At 48.0% G+C, this 27,727-nt stretch overlaps 3 protein-coding genes across 3 annotated transcripts in view; 2 read left to right on the forward strand and 1 right to left on the reverse strand.

Annotated features, from left to right (window-relative positions):
• The window catches only part of PI4KA (phosphatidylinositol 4-kinase alpha), a 105,870-nt gene extending 101,400 nt beyond the window's left edge, over positions 1-4,470 (reverse strand). The window contains exon 1 of the mRNA XM_056120671.1: positions 4,249-4,470. Coding sequence (XP_055976646.1) covers positions 4,249-4,383 — 135 coding nt within the window. The 5' untranslated portion in view covers positions 4,384-4,470. The remainder of the gene's footprint in view (positions 1-4,248) is intronic.
• A 243-nt stretch (positions 4,471-4,713) lies between these two features.
• On the forward strand, positions 4,714-27,302 carry SNAP29 (synaptosome associated protein 29). The gene is made up of 5 exons (XM_056120633.1): positions 4,714-5,068; positions 10,893-11,089; positions 16,023-16,108; positions 19,847-19,945; positions 23,717-27,302. Exons 1-5 carry the CDS (start codon positions 4,856-4,858, stop codon positions 23,872-23,874), a joined length of 753 nt encoding a protein of 250 aa, XP_055976608.1. The 5' UTR covers positions 4,714-4,855; the 3' UTR covers positions 23,875-27,302.
• On the forward strand, positions 17,562-18,089 carry LOC130029628 (elongin-C-like). The gene has a single exon (XM_056120634.1). It carries the CDS (start codon positions 17,692-17,694, stop codon positions 18,028-18,030), a length of 339 nt encoding a protein of 112 aa, XP_055976609.1. The 5' UTR covers positions 17,562-17,691; the 3' UTR covers positions 18,031-18,089.
• Positions 27,303-27,727: the final 425 nt, after the last annotated feature.

The following is a 27,727-nucleotide window of genomic DNA, read 5'->3' on the forward strand; positions in this document are numbered from 1 at the left end:
GCCAAAAAGTAAACAAAAATAGCAACAACAAAAAATTTCTGTTATTTCAAGAAGTGTTTCCCAAAGTGTCCCAGAGCAGAATGGCACTGGAATCCAGGTAGTGTGGTAGGAGTCTTGGGTGCAATTGAAGGGACAGGTATTGTTCATTCATCTAAATCAGATTTCCAGAGGTAGGAGGCTGATTATTTTTTCCCTGAAAATGGGACAGTAGGACTCAAGAAACTAGAGGGACCTTTGGTCTAGAGAGAGTCACAAAAGGCATCTTCAGAAATGGGCATGGTCCTGGGTGCACCTCTCAAATGGGACTCCAGCTTCTTTCCTTTCTTCCTTCTCTCCTCTTTTTTCACTAGTGCTGGCATTCAAACCCGAAATCTCATATACCTGCTCTGAGCCCAAGAACCTGGACCAGGAACTTGAGTTTTAGGGGCAGCTTAGCAAGAAAACATCAAAGCTCAGTTATGCAGCAGACTCAGATGCCTGGGGATCTTGGGTTGTATAAGACAAGAGTCTGGTCACAAGACCCACAATACAAAAGCAGATGAGAACCTGCAGCAAGTCAGGCTTGTTACTTACTGGTCACTTGAGCAACCAAATTAAAATTATTTTGCATTTATTTGACTGGATCATCAGTCAATGAATTGGTTCTTAATAAAAGCTGATGGGAAAAGTAAAGTTCACTAAATTGAGATCCATTTTATTTTTCAACTGGGGTTCAGAGTAGCTTAAGTAGTGGCATGAAGAAGGACAAAGGTAGGTAAAGTTATGTCACCAATGTGTCCAAGTGTCACTCAGGATGGCCTGAATTACCAGTGACTAAGCAGATGTGTCAGGTCCTAGGTTAAAAAACCTCCTCAAGACTAGAGAGATAGTATGGTAGGTAGGGCACTTGCACTGCACAAGACAAACCTGGGTCTGATACCCAGCACCCCATACGGTCCTCCAAGTCCACCAGGAGTGAGCCCTGAACACAGAGCCAAGAGTAAGTCCTGAGCACCACTGAGTGTGGCCAAACCACCCCTGCCCCTCGCCCACCCCCCGACCCACACACACACCACAAAATAAAAACACCTTTGCCCAATTTGACGAAGCCCTACTCAGGCTAACTTCTGCCACTCCTGCCATCTCTCTGGCAAAAGAAAGGAGAAAAAGTAAAACGAGAGAGAAATAAGTTTTTCAACACTCATCACCCTGGATCTCCTTATCATCAATCATTCAGGTAAGTACTCAGCCATTCCTTTACACTTTTGAATCTCAAGAATTTTCTTAGGAATGCTGAGGACCTGCCAATTGTTTTGAAGATGAAGAATGTAGTAAGCACTCAGTAGCCCCTAAGACTAAATAAGAACAGTGGTTGCTAGCATAATCACGTCTCAAGATTCAAGATGAGTTTAGAAGAGTTCATATACATTTGATTGGATCAGCCATTCACAGAAGGCTGCTAAAGAAGTTGTTTTGAGTTTCCTCAAAATCCACACACAAAACACCTTTGTCACGGTCACTGTCCTCCCGTTGTTCATCGATTTGTTCATCGATTTGCTCGAGCGGGCCCAGTAACGTCTCCATTGGAGACTTTGTTGTTACTGTGTCTGGCATATCGAATATACAGGGAGCTTGCCAGGCTCTGCCGTGCGGGCAAGATACTCTCAGTAGCTTGCCGGGCTCTCCAAGAGGGGCGGAGGAACTCTGGGTTAAACTCCACTACAGTGAATAGGTATCAGCAGAGGAAAAAGCCAGGAGTCGAACCCAGAGAAAACCATGATGGGCTTCTCTTATCCTTTCCCTCTTGAGAGTGTATGCCCCAAGCACATGCCACCTCCTCTGTAGCAAACAATGTAGTAACAAACATGCAGAGGGTGTGCTATAGGAATACAGAATCCCGACTTTTTAATTAGGGATTCCTCAAATAGACACTAGTTTCCAAAACCATCAAAATTCCAAATTCCCCAAAGAAAATATGTTTCATATATAAATCATACATTTTGTGTGCAAAGAGCCTAGGCTAGTGAACCCACCTTATCAGGGGAGGAATAAAGTACTGTTCGAATGCCAAATTCCCAGGTGTCACCCAAGGAATAACCTTTCAAAGCAAAAGCTACTTTATCAACTCCTTTGTGAAGTAATTTGTAAACCTCCAAAGACTGAAATTCCTCCAGAGGTAAAAGATGCTATCAGGCAGACACCAACCTTAAAGACTATATTAGTTGTACATACATTGTAACCTTGAAAACTTGAGCATTTACTAAAAGATACAAAGCTAACAAGGTTACAATTACAAAATGTTCCTGTGATTACTGAAGAAGGCTGAGAAGATGATTAAGTTGCAAGTGCATTTTTAAGTTACCTATTAGGAAGTGGCATGGTCACTGCTAGAAATACAGGACCACATACCAAGGGACCATCTTCTCAAAGATCATGGAGTTCCCTGTACTCTCTTCTCTTTTTCTGCCTAAGTCCAACAAGCAAACTTATGACATGCCTTTTGGTCCTCTAAGAAGGTAACAGGCTGACTAAATGGCCTGAATTTGATTTTCATAAACTAGTACTGTGGTCCATCAGCCTGGCTCATTTAGTAATAAGTTCATTGGGTACCTGTGTTCCTGCCTTTATTTGTATACCTTTCTGATCTTTACAATACTCCTATCAGCACTGTCCTTGTATTTGCAGGAGAAATCAGAGAATCGGGTTGTGGAACTGACCTGACTACACTCACACTAACACTGACAAGTGATACAGGATTTAACTCCAGGTAACCACATTATTACAGCGCATATTCTATCACTTTATTGTACTCCTTTTGTTGGAAATCAGGTTGACATCTCACTTGCCCTGCAAGTGACTAATAAAAACCAAGTGTGAGAACCTACAAAGCCAAAGACAAAACCACTTTGCCAAAGCACCAAAAAGGGCTTTTCATGAGTTAGAGCACATGCCTCGCAAGAGTGAGGTCCTGAGCTCCACTCTCTCCCCAGACCTGCTGCCTCAGCTCTGCCAGATATGATTTCAGCGGTTGAGAACCAACAGGTATGGTCGTGTGTTTCCAACGCCCAATCCAAGCAACCCTAGGGTCCAGCACAACTGGATTGGGGCCCCTATAAAAATAAAAAAAAAGAGAAAGGCACAAAACAATCTCAGAAGCAGCAGGCCAACTCTTCTGCCCTCAGACAACATTCTCTCTCCATTTGACAGAAAGCACTATGGAAAAGCAGACCAACCCATCCCTGGAGCTCACACCTTCATGGATAGCATCTGTCACTGGTGTAGGGGAGAGAGTTGACATCAACTGCTCTCCTTTGTGTTTGTATGTGTGTATGAGGGGGAGTGGGGGAGAGGCAAGGTATGATCTGCTGAACTCCTCACGCTTCAACCACCACTTCATTTCACAGATGAGAAAGCAGGCACCAAGCACCTTGTTTCAGCAACACACAGTAAGCAACAGTGCTGGGACCAAACTTAAGACTGAGTCTAAGATCTGCTTCTGCCTAAAACTCACACACACCTTGAGGTGCCTCTCACCTTTCCCCCACGACACAGTTCTTCTGGCAGGAAGGTTCCTCTGAAGCAATCCTGCCTCCAAGATCCACTCCCCTTCTACACACACACACACACACACACACACGGTCCATCCTACACTACATGCCTTCACACATACAGACTCACACAAGGTTCCTTCTATAGTACACCTAAAAATGCAAATTTCACAAACACAAACATCCTAGAATGTATATCCACATCCACATCAAGGTCCTTTCTACACATACACCACTGATCAACACATTTTCTGAGCAACACACACACACACACCTGTCAAAAATCCAGCCCCTAGAAAAACGCGCAGTCTGCATTTGTTCCCCAAACATCTCTCTCCCCTTCCCGCGTGAAGGGAAGCAAAGCAGCTGAAAAGCGGCCGCATTTCAGAAATAAATAAATAAATAAAGAAGCATCCCTCTCCAAGGTCACGGTCTCAGACGCGGGGCAAGGAGGGTGCGGCGCTGCCCCCGCCGCCCCCGCCACGACGATGTCACAAGGTGCCCGTTGCTGGCTCTCCAGTGCGGCCTCCCGGACCCCGCGGATCTGGTCACACCTTCGTCGCGACCCCCCGACCCCACCGCCCAGGCGCCGCCTCGCGCCGCCGGCGCCCCCGCAGGCTGGTCCCGGGCGGCTCGCGACCCCCGCCCCGCCCCGCCTCCCCTCTCGGCAGTCCGCAGGCCCCTCCTCCTGTCAGCCCGCGCCCCAGCCGCCCGACGCTACCTTCTCCAGGGAGGCGGGTCTCTGCACCGCCAGGGAGCGGGCCAGCGAGAGGACCGTGTTGAAATAGAAGCCCCGCGACGCGCTGGAGCCCGCGCCGCCGCCGCCGCCGCCTCCCTGGGCCGCGGCTGCCGCCATGGTCGCGCGCGCAGCCGGGCGCCGCCGGCCCGCGTCCCGCACTCGGCCCGCGAGCGCCGGCGCTCAGGGCGCAGACGCGGCCGCATCCGGCTTCCCCGCCACGTGACCGGTCTGTTGCCGACGCGGGGCGGGGCGAGGCCTGGGGCGGGGCGGGGCGGGGCCCGGGGACGGCCCACGGCGGGAGCGGTGGGGGAGGACGAGCCGGGCTGTCGGGCCGCAGCGCGCGCGCCGGGGCCGCTTCCCCCCGCGCCGCTGGGCAGGATGGTCCGCTCCGAGGGCGGGGCCGGCCGCGCGCCGCGGGCGGAAGCAGCTGGAGCCGCGTCGGCGGGTTCGGGCGGACTGTGGCGGCCTTGGAGTCGCGGCATCCCGGCGGCGCGTGACACCTGCCGGCTTCTCGAGCGGGCCGCGGGCAGCCTGCGTGCCTGAGAGGCCATTCCTCGCGCCTGCCCGGCCCGGCCCGCGCTCGGCCCCCATGTCGGCCTTCGCCAAGAGCTACAACCCGTTCGACGACGACGGCGACGATGAGGGCGCCCGCGGCCCGCCGGACGGCTCCGGCGCGCCCGCCGACCGGCAGCTCTACCTGCGGCAGGAGGTGATGCGGCGCGCCGAGGCCACGGCCGCCAGCTCGGGCCGGTCCTTGGCCCTGGTGTACGAGTCCGAGAAGATAGGGGTGGCCGCCTCCGAGGTGAGTCCGCCGCGGCGCTGGCCTGGGACCGGCCAGTCGGACTGAGAGCTTTTTTTCCTTTCCTTTTCTTTTTTTTTTGAGTTTTGGGGAGTTCCCTAGTCACCGAGTTTAGGTTTCGACTTTCAGGGATCCGTTGACTTCACAGTGACCGGTGAGCTCGGTAAAGACGTGTCCATGCCGAGCCCGAGAAACAGCCTGACCATTTTGGGGGCTGGAGTTGTGGCTCAAGGCCCGGGCACTTGCTTGCGTGAGGTCCTGGGTCCCGTCCATACAAAATAACTAAATAAAATGTACGTGTGTATATGTATATATACACGTATGATTTTTTTTTTTGCTTAGTTGATTCCCCCGTTCCCATTTCTGCTTGTAAACTCTCCCCTGTACTGTCTGCCCAGAGAGGTTAAAAACTCCAGAAGAGCAGAGCCCAGCTTAGAAAACTGGAGGAGGACCTGTCCCTTAATATTCCGGGCAGAAACATGGATCCAGGACCCCACCATTCCTCCTGGAGAGACAAAGTGATGGCTGGGGCAAGAATGAGTCAATCTCAGCTGTGACAGTGACACCTGACCAGGTCCTGTCTGCTTGAGTAAGCCATTGAGTAATCAAGAGCCTATCTTGGATCAAATTGAGGGCCTCACCTTTACCTCCATTATCCAAAAACCATGTCCTTGACAAGCCAGCCAAGTTTGTTCGTATTCCTTAAGTTCACTTTCGTGGGTTCATCTTCCCACGCATGTGAGAGTTGCTGTAGTCTTTAAGTCAGCATTGTTCTGTTTCTGTTTTGTTTTGGGGCCACACCTGGAGATGCTCAGGGGTTACTCCTGGTTCTGTTCTCAGCCCCCTGGGGGGCCCGAGAGACCATGTAGGATGCTGGAGATCTAGCCTCACACCCTCCCCACTGTACTATCTCGTGGTCCCCTTAAGTGAACATGGTTCTTTCTCAGGCACCCTTTTCTCTCTTTAGCCTCCTAATGAAATAGTTTTGTTTGGGCAGAGAACAGGAACTTTTTTTTTAATGTATTAGTAAATTGATAACAGATATTCCACTTAGAATAATTCAGCATAAGCATTTGTAGCTGTGGGGCTGGAGCAATAGTAGAGTGGGTAGGGCGTTTACCTTGCACGCAGCCGACCTGGGTTCGATTCCCAGCATCCCATATGGTCCCCTGAGCACCGCCAGGAGTAATTCCTGAGTGCAGATCCAGGAGTAACCCCTGTGCATGGCCGAATATCACCCAAAAAGTAAAAAAATAAAAATATTTTGTTTTATTTTTATTAGTGAAACACCATGAGATACAGTTATAGACTTACAAATTTTTGTGCTTGGGTTTCAGTTATACAATGATCAAGTACTCATCCCTCCACCAGTGCCCATTTTCCACCACCACAGGTCCCAGTATCCTTCCCACCCCCCAAATAAAAATTTTAAAAAAGCATTTGTAGCTATGAGATAGACTGAGGAAGGTTAGTTATTATCTTCCTTCTTGGGTCTCTGTGATTTTTTTTATCTGATTGTAGCACTGTAGCACGCTCCTTCCGTTGTTCATTGATTTGCTCCAACGGGCACCAATAACGTCTCCATTGTGAGACTCGTTGCTGTTTTTGGCATTTCGAATACACCACGAGTAGCTTGCCAGGCTCTGCTGTGCGGGTTTGATCTGATTATAAGTTTTAAATGGTCAGCTTCATCATTTGTCATTGCCACTTTTGGGGTTTCTTACTCTTCCTCATTTTTCCCTGTTAATGGCATTCCTCACTGACCCACTTTCCTCTTTTTCCTAGCCTGGTCCGGAGAGTTTAGCTTTGGAGTTCTTGCGTCTCAGTTTCTAAGTGGGTACAAAGCCTAAGTGGAAACTTTGATTTGAGGAGAATTGCCCAAGATTTTAGGATACTAGTGGATGGGGGTTACTTACTTGAGGATTCAGGTCCAAGGAAGCTAAGAACAGTTGGAAGAAATGACTTTGAACACTATAAGAACAAGTGAAGTTGGAAAGCAAAATGATAGAAAATTAGGGCAGCATGGAGGCAGAAGATAAACTTGAGTAACTTTTTTTTGGGGGGAGGTGGGCAATACCTGGCGATGCTCGGGTTATTCCTGGCTCTGCACTCAGGAATTACTCCTGGCGGTGCTCAGGGGACCATATGGGATGCCAGGGATTGAACCCTAGTCAGCTATTAAATTAAAAATTAAATTAAAGGCCCTCCCGTTGATCATCGATTTGCTCGAGCGGGCCTAGTAACGTCTCCATTGGAGACTTTGTTGTTACTGTGTTTGGCATATCGAATCCGTCACGGGGAGCTTGCCAGGCTCTGCCGTGCAGGCGAGATACTCTCGGTAGCTTGCCGGGCTCTCCGAGAGGGGCGGAGGAATCAAACTCGGGTCGGCCATGTTGGCTGCGTGCAAGGCAAATGCCCTACCACTGTGCTATCGCTATGTGCAAGGCAAATCCATACCTGCTGTACTATCTATTTCTCCAGTCCACTTAAGTGACTTTTAAGGCTAAGGTTTCTGCAGATAGGCCAAGAAGAGCTGTGTTCTCTGGACAGAGAGGAGATAGATGCATGGGCTGTGAATTTTAGGGTTGGCGGACCACTGATCACTGCTGCCCTTTGCCCTTGGACTCTTCAGCCTGCCCCCTTAGGGAATCCCTGTGTATCCTGTCTATGATTTCTCCCCACCCCGCCCCCCACACCCTCTCTGTGCTCACCACACTCAGTTCCTTTTCCTCTCTCAGTTCCCCCAGCTGGCCCTGCATGTGCTGCCCTCTCTGCCTGGAACACTCTTGTCTCACCCACACCCTTTGACTCCATAACTTCTCAGCTTCTGGGTTTTCTTAGCCCATCAAGAACCTTCCTGACCCCATCCCACCCCACCCTACCCCCCCGCCCATTCCCACTTAATTCAGGTGAAGATTCCCCATCTTCTGTATGTGCTGGCTTTCCTGTCTGTCTCCTTGGATTCCCAGGGCCACAGTGTTGTCAGCAGATGAGATATCAGATGGAACTGCACTCATCTTGACTTTACCTTAGAGTATAAGTTCCATGTGGGCACAGATTTGGGACTGCTTCCTGTACCCACCAAGTTCCAAGCCTGACACAGAGTGCTCCAACTGACTTCCTACATCTCTCACTGCAGATGTCCCCAAAGAACACTCAGCCAGCAGCAGTCCCTGATGCCTTAATTCCTCATAGGGCCGGTGGGCATGATCCCCCCCCCCCACACACACACAAAGGGCAGTTCACACTCTTACCACGTTGTCAGCTGCCTTTGTTCTGCTTCTGCTTGCTCTGTCAGGAATCCTCCTGCTTACCAAAGAGCCACAGCCAAAGAGGAATTGAAATGCTCCCCTTGCCATTGTACCACTGGTCCAACTAACTCTTTTCTAGGACCACCTTTTTCTACTTTAACTTTAGATCAGTCCTTTAGGAACCAGAAAGTATAGGAGTTAAGGCATTTACCTTGCATGCAGCTGACACTGGCTGGATCCCTAGCAGGACATGTGGTACCCTAAGTGCTGCTAGGGGTAGCTCCTGAGTTACTCCTGAGCCAGTAATAGCTCCTGAGCACTGTTTCAGTGTGCTCCAAAAGCAAAAAAAGAGAGTTAAAGTTTGTTGGGGACTCAGAGGATTCAGAGGATCTGAAGTGCTCGAGTCTATATGTATTGGAACTGGGGTTGTAGCTCATCAATAAAAAGTTGCCCCACGCACTCACGTGTGTGTGTGTGTGTGTGAGTGTGTGTGAGAGAGAGGGGGGGAGAGAGAGAGAGAAAGAGAGAGAGAGGCGGTCTTGGGTTCAGTCTCCAGCAGTGAGGCGGGGCAGGGGATCTTTGTGCTGAAACTCCCATTCTCAAAAGGACCCTCTTGAGAACAGTAACAGGCACCCTTTTGGGAGACAGGAACTCTCCATGGGTCTTGGGGTGTTTGAGGCCTGCCTTAGTAATAGTAGGGGTGCAGGACCTGCCTGGCCAGAGTTATTAATGTTTGCTCTCTCAGCGCCGGCCCCCCCACACACACACACCCTTCCTCCCTGGTTATAACTAGGCCTGGTCTTTTCTCTGCTTATGACAGAGGAATTTAGCAGAAGAGATCGAAGAGACTTCTCTCCTTTGCTCACCTCCTGACCAGCAGAACACTCTGAATAATCAGCTTCCGATGCAAAGAACCTTGCAGAAGCTGACCAGAGTAGCATTTCCTCCCTGCCCTTCCAGACTCACACACAAGAGCCACCACTTGTTCCTCTGCACTTGGAACATTTCGTTCTGTTGGGGGAGGGGGGCTCCCTTACCATGGCAGCCCCATGACAGGAGATGAGAGTTTGAGAGGTAGTGTCACTTGGAACAGAGGAAAGTAAGATCTCTCTGTAAATTGGTTAAGGTTTTGACAGCTCCTTGTTACTGCAGTGACTCTTGAGTTAGAGGTGGAAGGGCTGAGGCAGACAGGAGCTGTCTTTCGTGAGGAAGTTCAGGACATGCCTCCTGGTACAGGAGCAGAGGTGTGTTCCGCCCCCCCCTCCCCCGCCACTCAACTCCACAGTACTCACACATGCAAGGCCTCACCAGTGATTGTACTCGGCTTCATGCTTATAGGGCAGGTGCTTTAGCCACTGATCCATCTCCCAGCCCCCCAAAATTAGGTAATCATATTTCTATATTTCTTCAACTAATCCTCTAAGAACTGCTTGACACTTTGAAAAGCATAGACCATATTTTTTTTTTTTTTTTGAAGGGGCCACATCCTATGGCACTCAGGGCTTATTCCTGCCTTTTTGTTCAAAGATTACTCCTGGTGGACTTGGTGGAACCATAAGGGATGTTGAGAATCAAACCTGGGACTAAGGGCCAGGCTCAGGGAGCGAGTTCCCAGCCTCCGGGACTGTGTCCATGCAGTAAAGGTGTTAGTGGGCCCCGCTGAAGAGCAGGGATGGGGAAAGTCTGCTCTGGGTGCAGCTACATGGGGGTGTGGATGAGGCATGTGGCTGTCAGAGGACTCTGACGTTGGTCGCCGCTGTTTCAAGGTTGGGATTTGTTGTTTGTTCTTGGGCAGTGCTCAGGCCCCGCACTACACCCAGTCCTACTTAGCTGCTCAGCCCTGCAGTGCCATGTGGCGGGTGGGTGCGTGCAGGACAGGGCCTCCCCCCAGGGCCTTCGCACGCCAGGTGTACACTCCTGCTCTTCCATAGCACCATCACCTGGCCCTGTAGATAAGGCTTCGTGTGTTGGGGAGTGGGGTTTCTTTCGGGTTTTGACCCTAACATGGGGGATGCTCCTGCTGGGGCTCAGGGGCCCATACGGTACCAGCACCAGAAATTAAACCCTGGACTTAACCCTTGAAAGCAGATACTGTCCCGTTGAGCATCTTGCACAGTGACAGATTTTAAAACTGAAACTAGGTGGTTGGAATCGAACACAAATAGGGTTCCAGAAGGACCCCACAACCTAGCCTGTGAAATAGAGTTTGAAGACATATTTGGGGCCAGGTGGCTCAGAGGACTCCATGGAACCTCTTGTTTCAAGAACAGGAGTATATAAACTCTAGTCCCGAGTTTGAAAGCATCTCCTGCCTTACCTGCTCACTCCCACTGTATTATTTTATGTAGTTCTGCCTCATGTAGGCATAGGGGGAAGGGACCATGTAAGGAAAGGAAGTAGAGTTATAGCAGTGGGGAAGCGCGGGATGTTTTGTCAGAATGTACATTGTGCCCCTCACAGAGGGCAGCAGTGTGTCCCACGTGTGCTCACCCAGGGTTGATGATCTTGCATAGTCTTACAAGGGTAAGGGGAAGATCGCAAAAAGGTGTAATGCTATCATCCTTCATTCTCTCCAGGAGCTTGTCCGCCAGCGAGGAGTCTTAGAACACACAGAGAAGATGGTAGACAAGATGGATCAAGATCTGAAAACCAGCCAAAAGCATATAAACAGCATTAAGAGTGTGTTTGGGGGGCTTGTCAACTATTTCAAACCCAAACCGGCAGAGGTCCCACCTCAGCAGAATGGCACCCTCCCCTCCCAGCCCAGCAGCAGGTGAGTAGATCTTCAGCTGTCCACAGAGAGGGAGCAGATAAGGGGCTGGGTGCAAATGACCTAGACTTTCAGACTGCATCTATGTTACCTAAACCACACAAACACTTGGAGATTTTCTGTTAGAGGCTGGACCTTTAGTACAGGGGTTAGTGTGTTGCACACATCACGTACATCATATATGATTCCCCGAGCAGCCAAGAGTAAGCCCTGAGCACAGCCAGGTGTGGACCAAAAACAAACAAAAAGGGGGCTGAAGAGATAGTATAGTGGGTAGGGTGCTTGCCTTGCATGTGGCCAACCTGGGTTAGATCCCTGACATCCCATGTGGTCCCTAAGCCTTGCCTGGAGTAGTTCCTGAGCCCAGAGAACAGGTCCTGGACACCACTGGATGCAGCTGACCCCCTCATCCTTCCCCCCAAAAAAATTCAGCCACACAACCATGCCAAGTATCATCAAAGTGGTCCCTAGACCACATGACTAGGAGGCACCCCCAAAAATCCTGTGTACAAAGAAATAAGAGTTCCCACTAAAATGGATTGCATGCTATTCATGTCTCAGATCATTGTGTCTGTTTTTTATTATAAGCATATAGCTGGATTGGAGAGGTGACTCGAGTAATAGAGTACACGCCTTGCGTGGCCAAGGCCCCAAGTTTGATCCCTGGCACCACATGTACTAAATTGCTGTTTTCTCTCCACCCCAGCAATACATTACCACTGGGCCAAGCATTGCTGGGAGTGGCCCCAGCTCTCTCCCCTTCCTCCATCAGTGTGGCCCACTTTATCTCGTCTGTGTATATATGCACATATTCCTATATCTGTATTGTAGGAAACATACATTCACCTACTGTAATATAAAAACTTAAGAGATAACTCAGTCGGGGCTGGAGGAATAACACAGCAGGAAGGGCGTTTGCCTTGCACACAGCCGACCCGAGTTCAATTCCCAGCATCCCATATGGTCCCCTAAGGGCTGCCAGGGGTAATACCTGAGTGCAGAACCAGGAGTAACCCCTGTGCATTGCCAGGTGTGACCCAAAAAGCAAAAAAAAAAAGAGAGATAACTCAGTAGACTGAAGCATAGGCTTTGCATGTAAGGAAGCCAAGTTTTAGTCCCCAGTACTGCACCACTGGGAGCAACTCCTAAGCTCCAAGCCCCTAAGCACCACAGGTGTTCCCTGAAAACAAAAAGCAAATACAGACTTAAAATTTTGTTTTTGGAGGGCTGAAGCAATAGTACAGCAGGTATGGCGATTGCCTTGCACATGGTTAACCTGGGTTCAATCTTCAGTACCCTATATGGTGCCGCCAGAAGTGATCCCTGACTAGTAAAGCCAGGACTAAGCCCTGAGAACAACCAGTTGTGGCCCCTAACACAAAAAATGCTTTTCCCCCTCAATTTTAGTGCTTTTCATAGTTTGAGTCAAAGTATTTATTTGGTTTTATAGACTACTTTTTCCATTTAACTCAGAAAAATTTTTGTGTTGTTTTGTTGTTCACAGCAGGTAGGGTGTTTGCCTTGCCAACCGGGTTGGCCCAGGTTCGATTCCTCTGCCCCTCTCGGAGAGCCTGGCAAGCTACCGAGAGTATCTCGCCCTCACGGCAAAGCCTGGCAAGCTACCTGTGATGTATTCAATATGCCAAACACAGTAATAAGTCTTACAGTGGAGACGTTACTGGGCCTGTCGAGCAAATCGATGAACAATGGGAGGACAGTGCTAATTTTTTGTTGTTGTTGGGTTTTTTTGTTTTTTGCTTTTTGATTTTTTGGGGGGGAGGTCACATCCAGCAATGCTCAGAGGTTAGTCCTGGCTCTGCACTCAGGAATCACTCCTGGTGGGGCTCTAGGGATCGAACGTGGGTCGACCCCAAGCAAGGCAAATGCCCTCCCCACTGTACTACCTCTCTGGCCCCCAGAAAAATACTCGATGTAATGTTATCACAGATTTCATGATCAAATTTCTCTCACTCATTTATTTTTTTTATACTTGTATTATTTTGTATGTGGAAGAAACCTAGGGCCTTCCACATAAAAGGCAAGTGCTTTACCTCTAATCCCTCTCTGTCTCTTTTCATTCTGGAAACCAGAGCTGTGTTTTCTGTACTGCCGGAGTGGGGGGCAGGCCTTCTCTAAGTGATGCCCAGGGTCTGGAAACCACTCCCAGCAGTTCTGGTTCAGGGATCAAGCTCAGTGCTGCTCAGGAGGCCTGCAGGGCTGCACCGAGTGGAGGTCAGGAGGCCATGCAGTGCTCCCAGCTTCACACAGGCAGCTTCACACATGTGCCTTAGCCTCTCTTGGCTCCTGCAGAACCGCTTTTTCTTGCCATCACTTAGCAAGCCCAAGATGACAATCCTTTTTTTTGTGGGGGGAAAGGGTACACACCCAGATGTGCTCGGGACAATTACGGCTCTATGCTCAGGAGTGACCCCAGCCATGCTTGGGGGACCATACATGGTACCAGGGATTTGTACCAGGGTCAGCTGCATACCCGACAGGCACCTTCGCTCCTATACTCTGGCCCTAACAACTTTGGAGAGGTGAGCACAACATGAGCACCCCCAGCTGTGCTCATGACTTACTGATCTCATGGCTCAGTGCTCATGGATGACACTTGATGGTGCTCAGGGGACCATGTACAGGATTGAACCTAGGTCGGCTACAGGCAAGCCAAGCGCCTACCCTTTATACTGTCTTCTGGCCCTTAATAAACTTTTAAATAAAACCATTCACTGTGATTTAACTAGTTCTCAAACGTGTTGGAGCAGATCTGTGTGATTTCGAGAAGCTCCGGTGACAGAGCCATGGATTCTTTCGTTCATGGGTGCTCAGTGCCCAGGCTCTGCCTTAGAAGCTTTAAGATCAAAGGGCAGAAGTGATAGTACAGTGCATAGGGCATTTGCCTTGTAAGCAGCAGAGCCCAGTTTGATCCCTGGCACCCCACATAGTTCACCAAGCACCACCAGGAGTGATCCCTGAGCACAGAGCTAGGAATAAGCCCTGAATACAGCCAGGTGTGGCCCAAACCCCTCAACCCCCAATTTTTTTTTTTAAAGACATTTTTGGATGAAGATCTGTCTATGGAAATTATAAGGAAGATAGGCAGTTAGCGGTAATCGAGCCCCAAAGGGTGTGTGGCCCTGGGGATTGAGGACTTAGGGTTCAAGGCTGAGGGAGAGGGTAAATACAGATAGGTGGCAGTCGGGGTATAGGAGAGGCTGGGACAGGGAGGCATTGGCTGCTTTAGTTGAGTAGTTGAGCTGACTCCTGTCATTGAGAAGATTCGGGCCTGTGAGTTCCTAAGTCCCTGCATTTGCAGAAATCACTGCAATAGGCCAGAGAGATAGTACAGTGAGTAGTGCATTTGACTTGCACTCGGCCAACCATGCTTCAATCCCTGGTATCCTTTATGGTCCCCCAAGCCCACCAGGAGTGACCCCTGAGCATAAGAGTCAGGTAATAAGCCCTGAGCACCACTAGGTGTGGTCCAAAATACAAAAAGAAAAATAAAACCGCTGCAAAGGGTAATTTTATAAAGTACTCTAAGTTGGCCAAAGAGAAAAGGGAGGGGAGAGGGGAAAGGAAGAAAGGGAAGTAAAACTTCCCACAGGTATAGGGGATTGGAAAGGTGAAGGACTTACCTACATAAAGGTAAGAAAAGGCAGGGCCAGATTCCAGACTGGAGGGAGATCAAAGAGACACTAGTATGCCCAAAACTAATGGGGCAGGAGCGGTGCAGAGGGAGGGAGAACCTCATGGAGAATTGCTGCATCTGAGCTTAGCTGATGAAGTGGCCAGGTTGCTGTTCCACAGTGGGGGTGAAAAAGGGTAGCCTGGCTTGAGGGAGGGACTTCTATGATACCTTTGGGGGTTCTCTAAGGTAGGGTTCTCTAAGGTGTCTCCAAGTTCCAAAGAAGTCCCTAATTATAGCTGGAGCAGCCTGACTTGTTGTGGAATGGGGGGAAATTAAGGTATTCTATGGGCTGGAGCGATAGCACAGCGGGTAGGGCGTTCGCCTTACAAGCGGCCAACATGGCCGACCCGAGTTCAATTCCTCCGCCCCCTCGGAGAGCCCGGCAAGCTACTGAGAGTATTCGATATGCCAGACACAGTAACAACAAAGTCTCCAATGGAGACGTTACTGGGCCCGCTCGAGCAAATCGACGATCAACGGGAGGGCCTTTATGTAACAACAAAACAAAAATAGTTTTTTTTATGTGTGTGTTTGTGATATATCTCTAATAATGAGAATGTGTGTGTGTCTGTCTGTCTGTCTGTCTATCTGTGTCTGTGTGTGTCTGGGTCTGGGTCTCGGTCTGGATATTTTACCCAGACTCAGGAACCTCACAAGGCAGGTACTCTATTGCTAAGCTATATCTCTGGCCCCCAAGAAGTACTAGTTACTGGAGGCTTAGAGTTAGTGTTTGCACTATTCTAGAGGTTCCCAAACTTACTTTGTCTCCTGTCCGCTTCATAGAAAAAAATAATGACAATTTAGCACTCCTCTGGGAAGTGTGCCTATTTTAACCGACAAAACAGAAAGTGCCTTGTAATCATACCACCTATCCCTAGACCATTCCAGCAGGCGGGGGTGGGGGGGTGTCGCCCCTTTGGAAAGCACTCATCTGATCAGTTGTCAGCCGTCATCTGGAAAGACTGGACTCTGCTTCTGCCCATACGGAATTAGGTCATGGGCTAGATTTGACCTATGGGTAACAGTTTTGGCCTGTTTGGTCTCTCTTGCTTTCTTCCACCTGGTGTTAGGATTTCTGTTTTTACTGACAAATAGAGAGCTGATGGGGTCATCTCCCCAAAGATGCTGCTTTATACAAAGGAGGAATCGATTTTCTCACCCAGGCATGATGTGAAAAAGGCTGCTCTCACATAGGCGGTTTTCCTTTTTTAAAGTTTTCTTTTTTCTTGACTTTGTCCAAAGGTTGAAAGAAGCCATCAGTACAAGTAAAGAGCAAGATGCAGCATACCAGGCCAGCCACCCAAACCTCAGGAAGTTGAATGACTCAGGTCAGTGGTGACCTCTGCTCCCAGGTGATATTTGGGTTCTCTGGGGGTATTTCTGGGTTTGGTGCTAGCCCTCAGTACATAGAAGGCATTGGAGGCTCTAGCCACCGCCATCCCACTTACGGATGGAGGGAGGAGGGAGGAGATGGGGCTGCATCCCACTGAACATGAGCAGGCCCGCATTATGTGCTTCCGACAGTGAAAAGCCGTCTGCGGGAAAACTGCAGTGGTAAGAAGGACAGTGTTCTTTCAGAGGTGGTCCAGTACTAATCTCACATCCCTGATTAGGGCAGATTACATGACAAAAGGAGAATTAGGATTTCAGGTGGATTGGTAGTTGCTAATCAGTCGACTTTGAGGACTTTGAGATGAGGAGGTTCTGGGTTATTACATGCCCCTGGTGTAATCCAGGAAGGAGACTGGAGAGTCAGAGTGAGAGACCTGAAGATGCTCTGCAGCTGACTCTGAAGTGGGTGAGTACAGATGATCTCTAGAGAGTGCGAGACGCTAAGAATTTTGGACTCTCCACAAGAGCCCCAGAAAGCATTCAGTCCTGTTGATCGATTCCCTATTAAACCCTCTTGGACTCTGGGCTTCCAGAATTGCAGGGTCCATTTATGGCACTTGTTACAGCGGCATTTGGAAACAAATTCCGCCCCAAGCCCAAGTGGATAGCGCAGCAGCAGTGCAGACCAGGCATCCAAGAGAGAATTGGTTTGTGTTGCCTACCCCATTCATGTTGAATGATGGACCAGAAACACAGCTCCTCCAGAACAGGGTTCTGGCCTCCTGCAGCTTCTGAAGAGCCCTAGGGAATCCAGAACACCAACAGGCCACTGGAAATATGCACTTCCTATGCTGCCTGGGAGGGAACATGGGACACATCCTGGTTGCATAAGAACTGTCACTTTTATAGGACACAGTCAAGGCCACACCTGCTGGCAGAACTGGAGGCAGGAGAGTTAGTACACACAGTTGTTCAGTCTGGAGCAGCAGCCGTGGTGCTGAGAGCCTCTGGAAGCATGAGCTCCATGTAGCTTGAGGTATGCTGGGAGTCCTGCACCAGAAGACTTGGCTGTAGAGAACTTAAGGAAGTTTTACTCAGTAGCATAAGTTAACTTAGAAGACTTTATAAAGAAAAACCCATGGGGTGGAGGGATGGCCCACAGCATAACCCCAGATTGATTTCCCCATGTGCTGAGCAGCTCTCTGGTCTGGAACCCCCAGCAGCTCATCAGTGTGCAATCCTCAGCACATGGCCAGGTAGACACCCGCAACTAAAGGTGACAACCCAGTGAGCACCACAACCAAGCATGTGTCACAACAACAAAGGGAGCAGAGAGGGCAAGAGAAAACACTGCTTTGTGGCAAATGGCCTCAGTAAGCTGTTCTAGAGGGAAAAGTGCTCAGTGTAGAAGTTGTTTCCCAAAAAGATGTAGCCGGGGGGGGGGGGGGGGGGGGGGCGGCCCTGGCGCTGGGGCTGTGGTGGTGCGCGGGGCGCGGGCGCGGCAGCTGCGGTGGCTGCGGAGCTGACGAGAAACTCCTAAATTTCCTCTGGGAGTGAAGTAGAATTTCTTAAGAACATAATGGATGGAGAAGAGAAAACCTATGGTGGCTGTGAAGGCCCTGATGCTATGTATGTCAAATTAATATCCTCTGACGGCCATGAGTTTATTATAAAAAGAGAACATGCGTTAACATCAGGAACAGTAAAAGCCATGTTGAGTGGCCCAGGTCAGTTTCCTGAAAATGAAACCAATGAAGTCAATTTTAGAGAGATCCCTTCACATGTGCTATCCAAAGTGTGCATGTATTGCCCCTACAGGGTTCGTTACACTAACAGCTCGACCGAGATTCCTGAATTCCCAATTGCACCTGAAATTGCACTGGAACTGCTGATGGCTGCGAATTTCCTAGATTGTTAAATAAAATAAATTATAATAAACTGTTAACTTTTTTCAGTATTTAATATCCATAGTTCAGTTAGTAAAGTAAAAAGTAAAGGCCCTCCCGTTGATCGTCGATTTGCTCGAGCGGGCCCAGTAACGTCTCCATTGGAGACTTTGTTGTTACTGTGTCTGGCATATCGAATACTCTCGGTAGCTTGCCGGGCTCTCCAAGAGGGGCGGAGGAATCAAACTCGGGGCGGCCATGTTGGCCGCTTGTAAGGCGAACGCCCTACCCGCTGTGCTATCACTCCAGCCAGTTCAGTTAGTAACTTTTCATATATAGCATGTTGCCTGTGTGCAATTGAGCTTTTAATGTTCATTGCCAAGCAGATTATCTTCTGTTCTTTTGCATAGCAATCAGAGCTGACATTCGTTTACTATATCAGTAAATTAAGGACATTTTCAAAAACTGAGAAATAAACTAATATGCCAATTCATAGGTGGTTTTGCCTTATATTTTGGATGTGATTTTTTTTAATCAGTGGTGGTACAGTAAGTGCTAAAATTTAGGCATAAATGTACACGTTCTACAAGTAAATAATTGGCTCTGTATTTTTATGTTTTGTTTTGTTTTTTTAAACTATCCTGATCTTCTAGACATCGTTAGTAGCATTATTTGTTATGCAAATGTTGCATCATAAACATGTTTATAACTTAGCCAAGACTTCAATTTTTTTATAACTGTCAAAGACATAAGAGTTGAAATTTCTTATCTGTCTTTTGATAAACTGCAGTATTGTTTAAAAAAAAAAAAAGATGTAGCAGGGTAGCAAATACACCCTTTCCTGTACTGGCATTTGGACACTTACGATATCCTGAGGCATTTTTTAACATGTTTTCTTTTCCTTGAAGTGAAAAGATAACATAGAAATACACTTTAAAATGAAAAGATGAGGTCTGGAGTGATGGTACAGTGGGTAGGGTTTGCCTTGCATGCCTGGAGTCTTTTCTGAGCGTTGCCAGGAGTCATTCCTGAGTGCAGAGCCCCTGAGCATTGCCGGAGGTGGCCCACAAAAAAACAAAAACAGAAACAAAAAAAAGATGATCAGCCCTTAACCATTTTCATAACATCATTTCGATTTCAAAACCTTGTCTTCAGACTTCATTCCCAGACCTATGTAGTTTTGCATTGTCACTGTTCTTCTGTGTGAATCTCTTTTCTGAGCACAGTTGTGTGCCAGTAACTGGCCAGAGGGACCTATATAAGTTGAGGGTCTTCTTTCTTTCTTTCTTTCTTTCTTTCTTTCTTTCTTTCTTTCTTTTTCCCGGCGGGGGCCCGGGTGGGGGAGGACACTGCCTCCCAAGTGCAGACTATACCTGGCAATGCTAAGAAAGCAATCCCATGAGAGGGATCAAACTCAGCCCTCTCCCTTTCGGACTTGAGCTCCAGCTTTTTGAGATAGAAATATCTCCCAGGTCCCTAGGTTGAGGTTTTAGAGCTCCAAAGAACTATCCCTCCCAAACAGTATTTCCCCCTCTCCCATTTTGTCAAGTCTGCCTGAACTACCCTTCTGCCTTATCTGTTCACACTCAGGTCTCTTTGAGTGGTCTCAGAACCAACCACTCTCTTCTTCCTTCCACCCATCTTCTAGGTTAAGATTGCTTTGGGCAGGGAAACCACTCAAAAAGCTGATGCACATGCTTTGCCGCTGGAGATCCAGGTTTGATCCCTAGCACCATCAGTTTCCCCAAGTACTATTCAGTGTGGCTCAAGAACAAAAAAAAGGATTATTTTTGCAAGGCAGCATTTTCAAGAGATGTCAGCTAACCCATCTTCTCTTTCTTTCCTCAGATCCTATCCCTAGTGGAACTGGCTCTGCTGTGAGTTCCGAGGTTTACCCAAAGAATGCCCAACTCCGAGCTTATCATCAGAAGATTGACAACAATCTAGGTAAGACCAGAAGCTGCCACTGCGGCTACCACAGCTCACTCAGAACACTGGGCCCTAACCTGCTGTCGCCTCTCCCTAGGCACATGATAGTGTCCATCTCAAACTTCACTCTGGAGACTATTCACTCCGCTGTGCTCCCCTCAGCTGGATCAGGGAAGCAAGGTTCCAGCGTCTCTCTCCTAGGGGCCATCCCATGCATCTGCTCTCTCCACTTGTGCCCTTGCCACATGAGGCTTGGCTTTCCTCCTTCAGGGATTGGGAGAGGGAACAGGAGCCAGCACAGTACATCACACAAAGTTGTCAGTGGCTACCCACTGTGAGGCTACTCATGTGTTGTCGCACTACCAGGGCTCCATAGCCCCAGCCTCTGGCCCCACCTGCCTTTATCACAATGACTGAGTCCTTTCCTGACCCTATTGGCCTGGCCTGGCCTTGCTGCCCACACTGTGCCCTTCACTTTGTCATCTCCCAGAGAGCGCCCTATTCCACTGCAGCACCCAGCCAACTGTGTATCTGTTCTTTTCCTTACTAGACTGTGGGCATCAGGCCCTCAGGAGTCTTTCAGACTGAATTCCTGTTCACCTAAGCCCTCTGATCCATTTTTAATGAAGACAGAGGAGCTAGTTATTCAAAGTTCAGGTGGAGGCATGTGTGTCAGTGACGGATGTGCACCTTTGAATGGTTTTCCTGAGTTTGTTCTAGGTGGAGACTCAGTTACTGCCTCCTCTGATCTTTGCTCTGAACAGGAACCTCTCTCGTGGCTGGTGGCAAAGATATCAGATCCCTTCTCCACCCATAATAAAGGAAGTCTCTGGAGGACAGAGCCGGAGTCCCGGCTTCTGTGCACAGGCTTCTCGTGCTTCTCCTGGGAGAGATCAGGAATCACACCCCGGCCCTGGCCTGCCCTCCCACCGCTACACTGCCCACCTCAGCCTCCTTTTATCTTTTTATTTTATTTTTATTTTTTGGCAGGGAGGGGGGGTGGCATGCCAATTGGTGCTCAAGGGTTACTCCTGGCTCTGCAGGACCATATGGAATGCTGGGAATGAAACCTAGGTTAGCCGCCTGCACAGCAAGCACCCTACCCGCTGTACTGTTGCTTAGTCCTTCCTTTTGTCTTATTAATGTTTAACCTTTGTTTCTGAGTACATTTGCTTGGATAAGATGATGGGCGGTTCCGTAAGTGCTGACCCCCATCCAGCAGCAGTCACAGGTTGAGTGTCACATGTGCTCGTGCATGCACTGTGCCACTTGGACATGGTCACTTGGTGTGTGCATATCTGTTCCCAGAGTTTCACTTATTTCCCAAGCACCTTTCTAAAGCTTTTTTCTAAAATCTCTTTGAAAAAAGATTTTAACATTTCCATTCCCAGCTCTTGGACACTTGGGTTATTTCTATTGTTTGCTCCTCAAGTAACCCTTTGGCCAGTCCTCTGAGGAAATCTCTGTTCAAATTCTATAACTGAGTTACTAGAAGTAGAATTATGTAAGGTAAAGGAATTAAAAAGGGGGGGTTTTGTTTGTTTATTTTGCTTTTTGAGTCTCACCTGGCAATGCACAGGGGTTACTCCTGGCTTTGCACTCAGGAATTATTCCTGGCGGTGCTCAGGGAACCATATGAGATGCCGGGAATCGAACCCGGGTCGGCCGCGTGCAAGGCAAATGCCCTACCCGCTGTACAATGGGAATTGAACCCTGGTCGTCCCGCTGTCCTATCACTCCAGCCCTGAAAAGGTTTTTCTGAGGGGGTGAGGTTAGGCCCCACCTGTTGATACTGAAGGGTTACTCTTGCCTCTGTGCTCAGGTAACCATATATGGTGCTGGGAATGGAACCAGAGTCAGCCAATTCAGGGCAACACCTTAACCCCTGTGCACTCTGCAACTAAAGAAATCTTCACTGGAACTATAAAGAGATAGCACATTGGGTAAGGAGCCTGGTTTGCATGCAGCTGACCCAGATTTGATCCCCAGCGTCCCATATGGTACGGTAAACACTGCCAAAAGTGAACCCTGAGCATCACCAGGTATGACCTAAAAAACAAAAAGGACAAAAGAAATGTTCAGGACTAGGAATGTTGCTCAGTGATAGAGCATTTGTCTTGCATATGTGAGGCCCTGGGTTCAACCCCAGCACTGCATGCACAGGAAAAATTGTATTGTTTTAGGGCCAGAGAGATACTTCAAAGAGCTGGTAAGTGTACTTTATATTTCAGAGGCCTGACTTTGATCCCTGGCATCACATGGTCCTCCAAACACCATTGATTGGCTCCTAGAGGACATTGGCTATGACCCCCAAGCACCCCCCCAAAAAAAATTATTTACAGAAATAAGACTGTCGAGAATATACATAAGCAAGTGCAGAGAAATAAAGACCCATAATTCCGCATTTTGTTGTCCCCACTGCTCCCCTGGTGTACCTAGTCTGTCAGTGCTACATCAACACCTGCAGGCAGCAGGGCGGAGAGCCCATTCCGGAGCTCCACCCAACCCCAGCTGCCCTTTGCCCTCAGCCCAGGAAAGCTCCTACTTCTGGCTTCTGGACTCTGTCCTTGGAGAAAACTCATCTGCTCAGAGCTGGCCTCTCCAGACTCACCAGGGGATCAGAAGGCAGTTGTGGCCACACTGGGGAGAGGGAAGAGACAGACGGCCCAAGGGCGTAGTAGGGAAGAGGGAAAGTGTGATCCAGAGCTCCGGCTGCAAGCCTGCAGTTGGCATGAGAGTTGGCTCATGAGCTCAGAGCTGGGGCCTCTGAGCAGGAAGCAGTCATTGTACAGAAGGTCTGGAGTGGCACTCAGAAGACGCTTCAGAGCACTGCCAGTCACCCTACCTGCACGCATCCCCCTGTATAGATCCTGAATGCCCTTGAGAACTTTCCTTCTTACCACGGACCCCCTTACGAACTGGACTGAGTCTGCCTCTGCCCTGGTGGCTGTTTATTATCACTCTAGCTCAGTATGCCTGTTTTCCTGTCCTTTGCTGTTCCAATTGCCAACAAACTTTCTGCGGCCTGAGATGACCCTGGAGGTTTTAATCTTCATGAATTACAAGCTTAGAGGTTCCAATTAGCTCAGGAAGTCCAGAATTAAAGTCAGTTTGTTTAATTCTATAATGGTCCAGAAATAGTACAGGGGGTCGGGCACTTGCCTTTCATGTGACTGATCTCACTTCAAATCCTGACACTACATACTGTTCCCTGACACCTCTTGGTGTGGCCCACTCATCCACGCCCTAATCTGCTTAGATTTCTTGTTATAGTGTCAAATGTATATATATGCTGGCTATTTTTTACTTAACAGTTTATCTTTATTTATCTTATTATTTGTGTGTGTGTGTGTGTGTGTGTGTGTGTGTGTTTGGTTTTGTGGTCCTGGGGAGACCGTGTGGTGCTTGGTATTAAACCTGGGCCTTCCACATGAAGTTTGCACACCACCCCTTTGAGCTATTTCCCTGACCACATAGTAGTGCTCTTTTTTTTTGTTGTTTGCTTTTTGGGTCACACCCAGCAATGCACAGGGGTTACTCCTGATTCATGCACTCAGGTATTACTCCTGGCGGTGCTCGGGGGACCATATGGGATGCTGGGAATCGAACCCGGGTTGGCCGCGTGCAAGGCAATTGACTATGCTAAGGGATCACTTCTGACAGTGCTTGAGGATCTATATGTGTGCTTCATTCACTGTACTGTCTCTCCAACCCCATCAGTAGTGCCAAGAAAAGCACTGCCCCTTGCCATGACTGTTCGCTCAGGCGTATGTCCTTTCCTCTTCACAGATGAGCTCTCCTTAGGACTGGGCCGACTGAAGGGCATAGCACTGGGGATGCAGACAGAAATTGAGGAGCAAGATGACATTCTGGATCGCCTTACGAACAAAGTGGAGAACTTAGATGTCAACATAAAGAGTACAGAAAGAAAAGTTCGACAACTCTAAAGACAAATTTCTACCCCATTACGATGAAAAATATTTGAAAGATTCTTTAAATTCCCAAGAAATTTCACTTGTTATTTTATTATGTAATTTATATGTGTTTGCAAATGTTATAACAGAGTGGGTCTTAAGAGGCCTTGTATGTCCCACTTTTTCTAAGAGCCAAGATCTCTCAGTTCTCTGATCTGTCCGTTTTGAGTTTTAGTGTGACATTGTGACCTAACTTCTGAAGCTCCTGAACCTTTGTCTACCATACTGGAATGAGAAAAGTTACATTTTTCACATTAATGAGCAGAGGGAAAGATATAAGCAGAGAAAAAGAGGTTTGGTTCGAATCTCAGTGTTGAGGGCCAGGGAGGTGGGTGTATGCCAGAGCACAAACTTTATGTGCCTGAACCCTGGGTCAGTCCCTGGCACCTCATGGTCCTCCATGCACATGTGGGGAGCGGCCTCAGCACTGCCAGGTGTGACTCAAAACCAAAAAATTATTCTTGAACCCACCAATCTCTCCCTGTTGACTCTGCATTGCAGATCTTTCCATGAGGGAGTGTCTGGGGACCCTGTATGCCACTCTTCTAGAAGGGACTCCTTCCCGCCCCTTTCCCCTTCCTGGTATCATGCATTTTAGTGGATATATAGACCTGAAAATGTCTGTTGCTCACTCTGGTACCTGAAAATGGGAAGGAAATTGAGTAAGCCCTTTTTTCTCAACATGGCATTGGCTGTGTGACTTTGCTAATTTGATATTGTATCCCATAAATAAAACCCTTCAAAGCAAAGGAAACTTCTTTTACGTGCTGTGGCAGTGCTTCAGTATTTCTGTAGCATTTGTGTATAGAAAACTTACCCTGTAATACATGACTTCCCTAAAAATACTGACAGCCTCTTTTTCCAGCCACTGCACAATCTTGTATATCCATGTCACTGGATATCCCAGGATGTGAGGACATGAATCAAGCTCATCAGAATCACACACTTGTCCTTCAGGTAAACTCATCGTGATTCTTTTATGGAGAATAGTCAAAGGAAGCGCTAAACTAGATACACCTCACAAACAAGTGCTCAGGGCTCTTCAGTCAGAAGGCTGCTCAGAAGTTGAGAGCCAGAATAACTCCTCCCTCTATTTGTATTCTAATCACTTCCTGATTGTCAGCATCAGACATAGAACCATGAATCTTCGACCATTATACTTCAGACCTAAACTTTTGTTTTTTGCAAATAAATGCATGTAAAGCTGCCACCAGACATTCTCTTCAGAGGATGATATTTTCCCCCTTAATAGATCAGTGATTTAACTAACGTGAAGCAAAGTAGCACTTCAGTACCTTCCCTGTCTGTTGCTAGGCTAAAGTCAATCTTAACCCCCTCATTTTTTTCCTATCCCAGTAATAGGGAAGGAGTTTTCCCCCCTTATCCTAAAAATTTGTCTTCCGTATGAGGACCTGTTACATTATGTCCTATTCTTACTCATATCTTCTTTAAATTCTTGGCCAACCAACTGTCTCTAGGCAGTGTGTTATCTGGAAGCTTGTATGTGTGTGCTCATGCGCATGTGTGTGCATGTACATGTATGTGCACACACCTGCCACATCCAGTCGTACTCAGAGGCTACCCTCTGTGCTGTGCCTGAGAGTTACACTTAGGTGACCGTGGGTGCTGAGAATTGAACCCAGGGCTCCCATATGCAAAGCATGAGCCCCAGACTTTTGAACTATTATCTCTAGCCTCTGCTGGGTCTTTATTCCTGCTCCCATGCCCAGGAAAGGCTGATTATTTATGGAAACTATAAAGCAAAGTTTCTGGGCCCCTGGGGTAGCCTTGCAAACATGAAGTTGTGGATTTGATTATGTATTGCCGCATGTGCCAAGTTTGTGATCTCCAGTACACCTCAACAACTCTGAGCACAGTGACTAAGTATGTGAGTACTACTCCCAGGAGTGCAACCCCCAGTAAGAACATGTGCAAACACCACAACCGAGTGTGCAGCCCCATCTTTATAACAACAAAAAACAAGATGGAGACCAGAGCAATAGTAGAGTGGGTAGGGTGTTTGCCTTGCATGCAGCCAAACCAGGTTTGATCCGTGCCATCTCATATGGCCCTCCAAGCACAGCCAGGGGTAATTCCTGTGTGCAGAGCCAGGAGTTAACCTGGACATCACTGTTAAAAAAAAAAAGATGAAGGGAGAGGAATAAACTATATGTATAAATTATATCTGTATACACATAAGTGAAAGTTGCTTACAATTTTAGAGAACACAGGAAGACCTGAAGAGCTTTCAGAATCTTTGCACTTGATGATCATGATCAAAAAGAAAACATCTCGGGGCTGGAGCAATATAGCACAGCGGGTAGGGCGTTTGCCTTGCACACAGCCGACCTAGGTTCGATTCCCAGCAACCCATATGGTCCCCCGAGCACCACCAGGAGTAATTCCTGAGCGCATGAACCAGGAGTAACTCCTGTGCATCGCCGGTGTGACACACACACAGAAAAAAAAAAATCTCTAGACCATGAGAGGTAGGGCACTTGCCTTGCATACAGCCAGCTGGGTTGGATGTCCAGCACCCCACATGGTCCCCCAAGCCCCGCCAGAAATGATCCCCAAGTGCAAAGCCAGGAATAAGCCCTGAGCACCACTGGGTGTGACCAAAACCACTGGGTGTGACCAAACAAATATTTTTTTAAAGAAAATATTAACATGCCTCATGAAGATGCTCATAGTTGCTTGGGCTAAGGAGTTGGCTAGGTTATGGGTTTTGGTACCACAGAGAAGATAAACTTGTCCTTCCCTTGCCACATGGAGTCCTTAAGATATATCTGTGTGTATAGTTAACGCTGGAAACAAACTGTGCCTTCCAAAAATGTGGCTTTTCTAACTTTGGGTTGATTATATGTTAAGTGTGCTACTAACTTAAAAACAAGTGCATTCTCTTTCAGAGGAAATGATTTGTAACATCTAGTGATTTTTAATTTAACAGCAGTGATACAGAAGTCTCCTCTTTCTTGCATACAGTAGGAAAACAGACCCGAATTGAACTCAAGCGGCAGCAAGAAGAATATACAAGTGCACTTTAATTTCTTCCTGTGAATATGTAATTATAAGTGTACACTACACCTGACTTTACTAAAAACATTATACTTTGCCTATATGGGCCTTTGTTTCCTGCACAATTTTTGAAGTTGTTTCATCTCTGTCATACCTTCCTCCCCCCTCAAAAAATTAGAATTATTAAATATACTAACAATGTTACCATCTTCAGTTCCAATGAATGGAAATCTTTTATACAAAATTATGAGTGAGTCATTCTAAGTGCTTATGGAAGAGAGGGTCTTTTTGTTGTCATTTTGAGTATGTATCACAATAGCTCATACACCATGCCTTCAAGTCAACATGACTAGATTCCATCGAATAAAATGTGAAGTTTTCTAATCAAATTCTGTTTCCTGTTTGCAGTTGGTGGGAAGGATCATCTTTGTTTAATTTTCACATGTTTAGTCTTTGCAGCCACATTTAGCTCCATGAACAAACTTCTAGAAACATAGTCATCTCTGCTATTAGAATAACTTTCTGTCTTCTCTCTCCCTGCCTATTCTATAGCACCTTCAAGATCAGGGCTTAGGGGCTGGAATGATAGCATAGCAGGTAGGGCGTTTGCCTTGCACGCAGCCTGACCCGGGTTCAATTCCCAGCATCCCATATGGTCCCCTGAGCACCGCCAGGAGTAATTCCTGAGTGCATGAACCAGGAGTAACCCCTGTGCATCGCTGGGTGTGACCCAAAAAGCAAAAAAAAAGATCAGGGCTTAATAGGATCAGAGTGACAGTACACAAGGGTAAGGCACTTGTCTTGCATG

This window comes from Sorex fumeus, unplaced genomic scaffold (genome assembly GCF_029834395.1).
Source record: "Sorex fumeus unplaced genomic scaffold, SorFum_2.1 ptg000043l, whole genome shotgun sequence".
Lineage (NCBI taxonomy): Eukaryota > Metazoa > Chordata > Mammalia > Eulipotyphla > Soricidae > Sorex > Sorex fumeus.

What these genes read in the sequence shown, in the direction of transcription:
- LOC130029628 (XM_056120634.1), top strand. Translation starts at nt 17,692, where the DNA reads ATGGATGGAGAAGAGAAAACCTATGGTGGCTGTGAAGGCCCTGATGCT.
- SNAP29 (XM_056120633.1), top strand. Translation starts at nt 4,856, where the DNA reads ATGTCGGCCTTCGCCAAGAGCTACAACCCGTTCGACGACGACGGCGAC. An exon ending in TAGGGGTGGCCGCCTCCGAG is followed by an intron (nt 5,069 to 10,892) that starts GTGAGTCCGCCG and finishes CATTCTCTCCAG; the next exon opens with GAGCTTGTCCGCCAGCGAGG. An exon ending in GAAGATTGACAACAATCTAG is followed by an intron (nt 19,946 to 23,716) that starts GTAAGACCAGAA and finishes TCCTCTTCACAG; the next exon opens with ATGAGCTCTCCTTAGGACTG.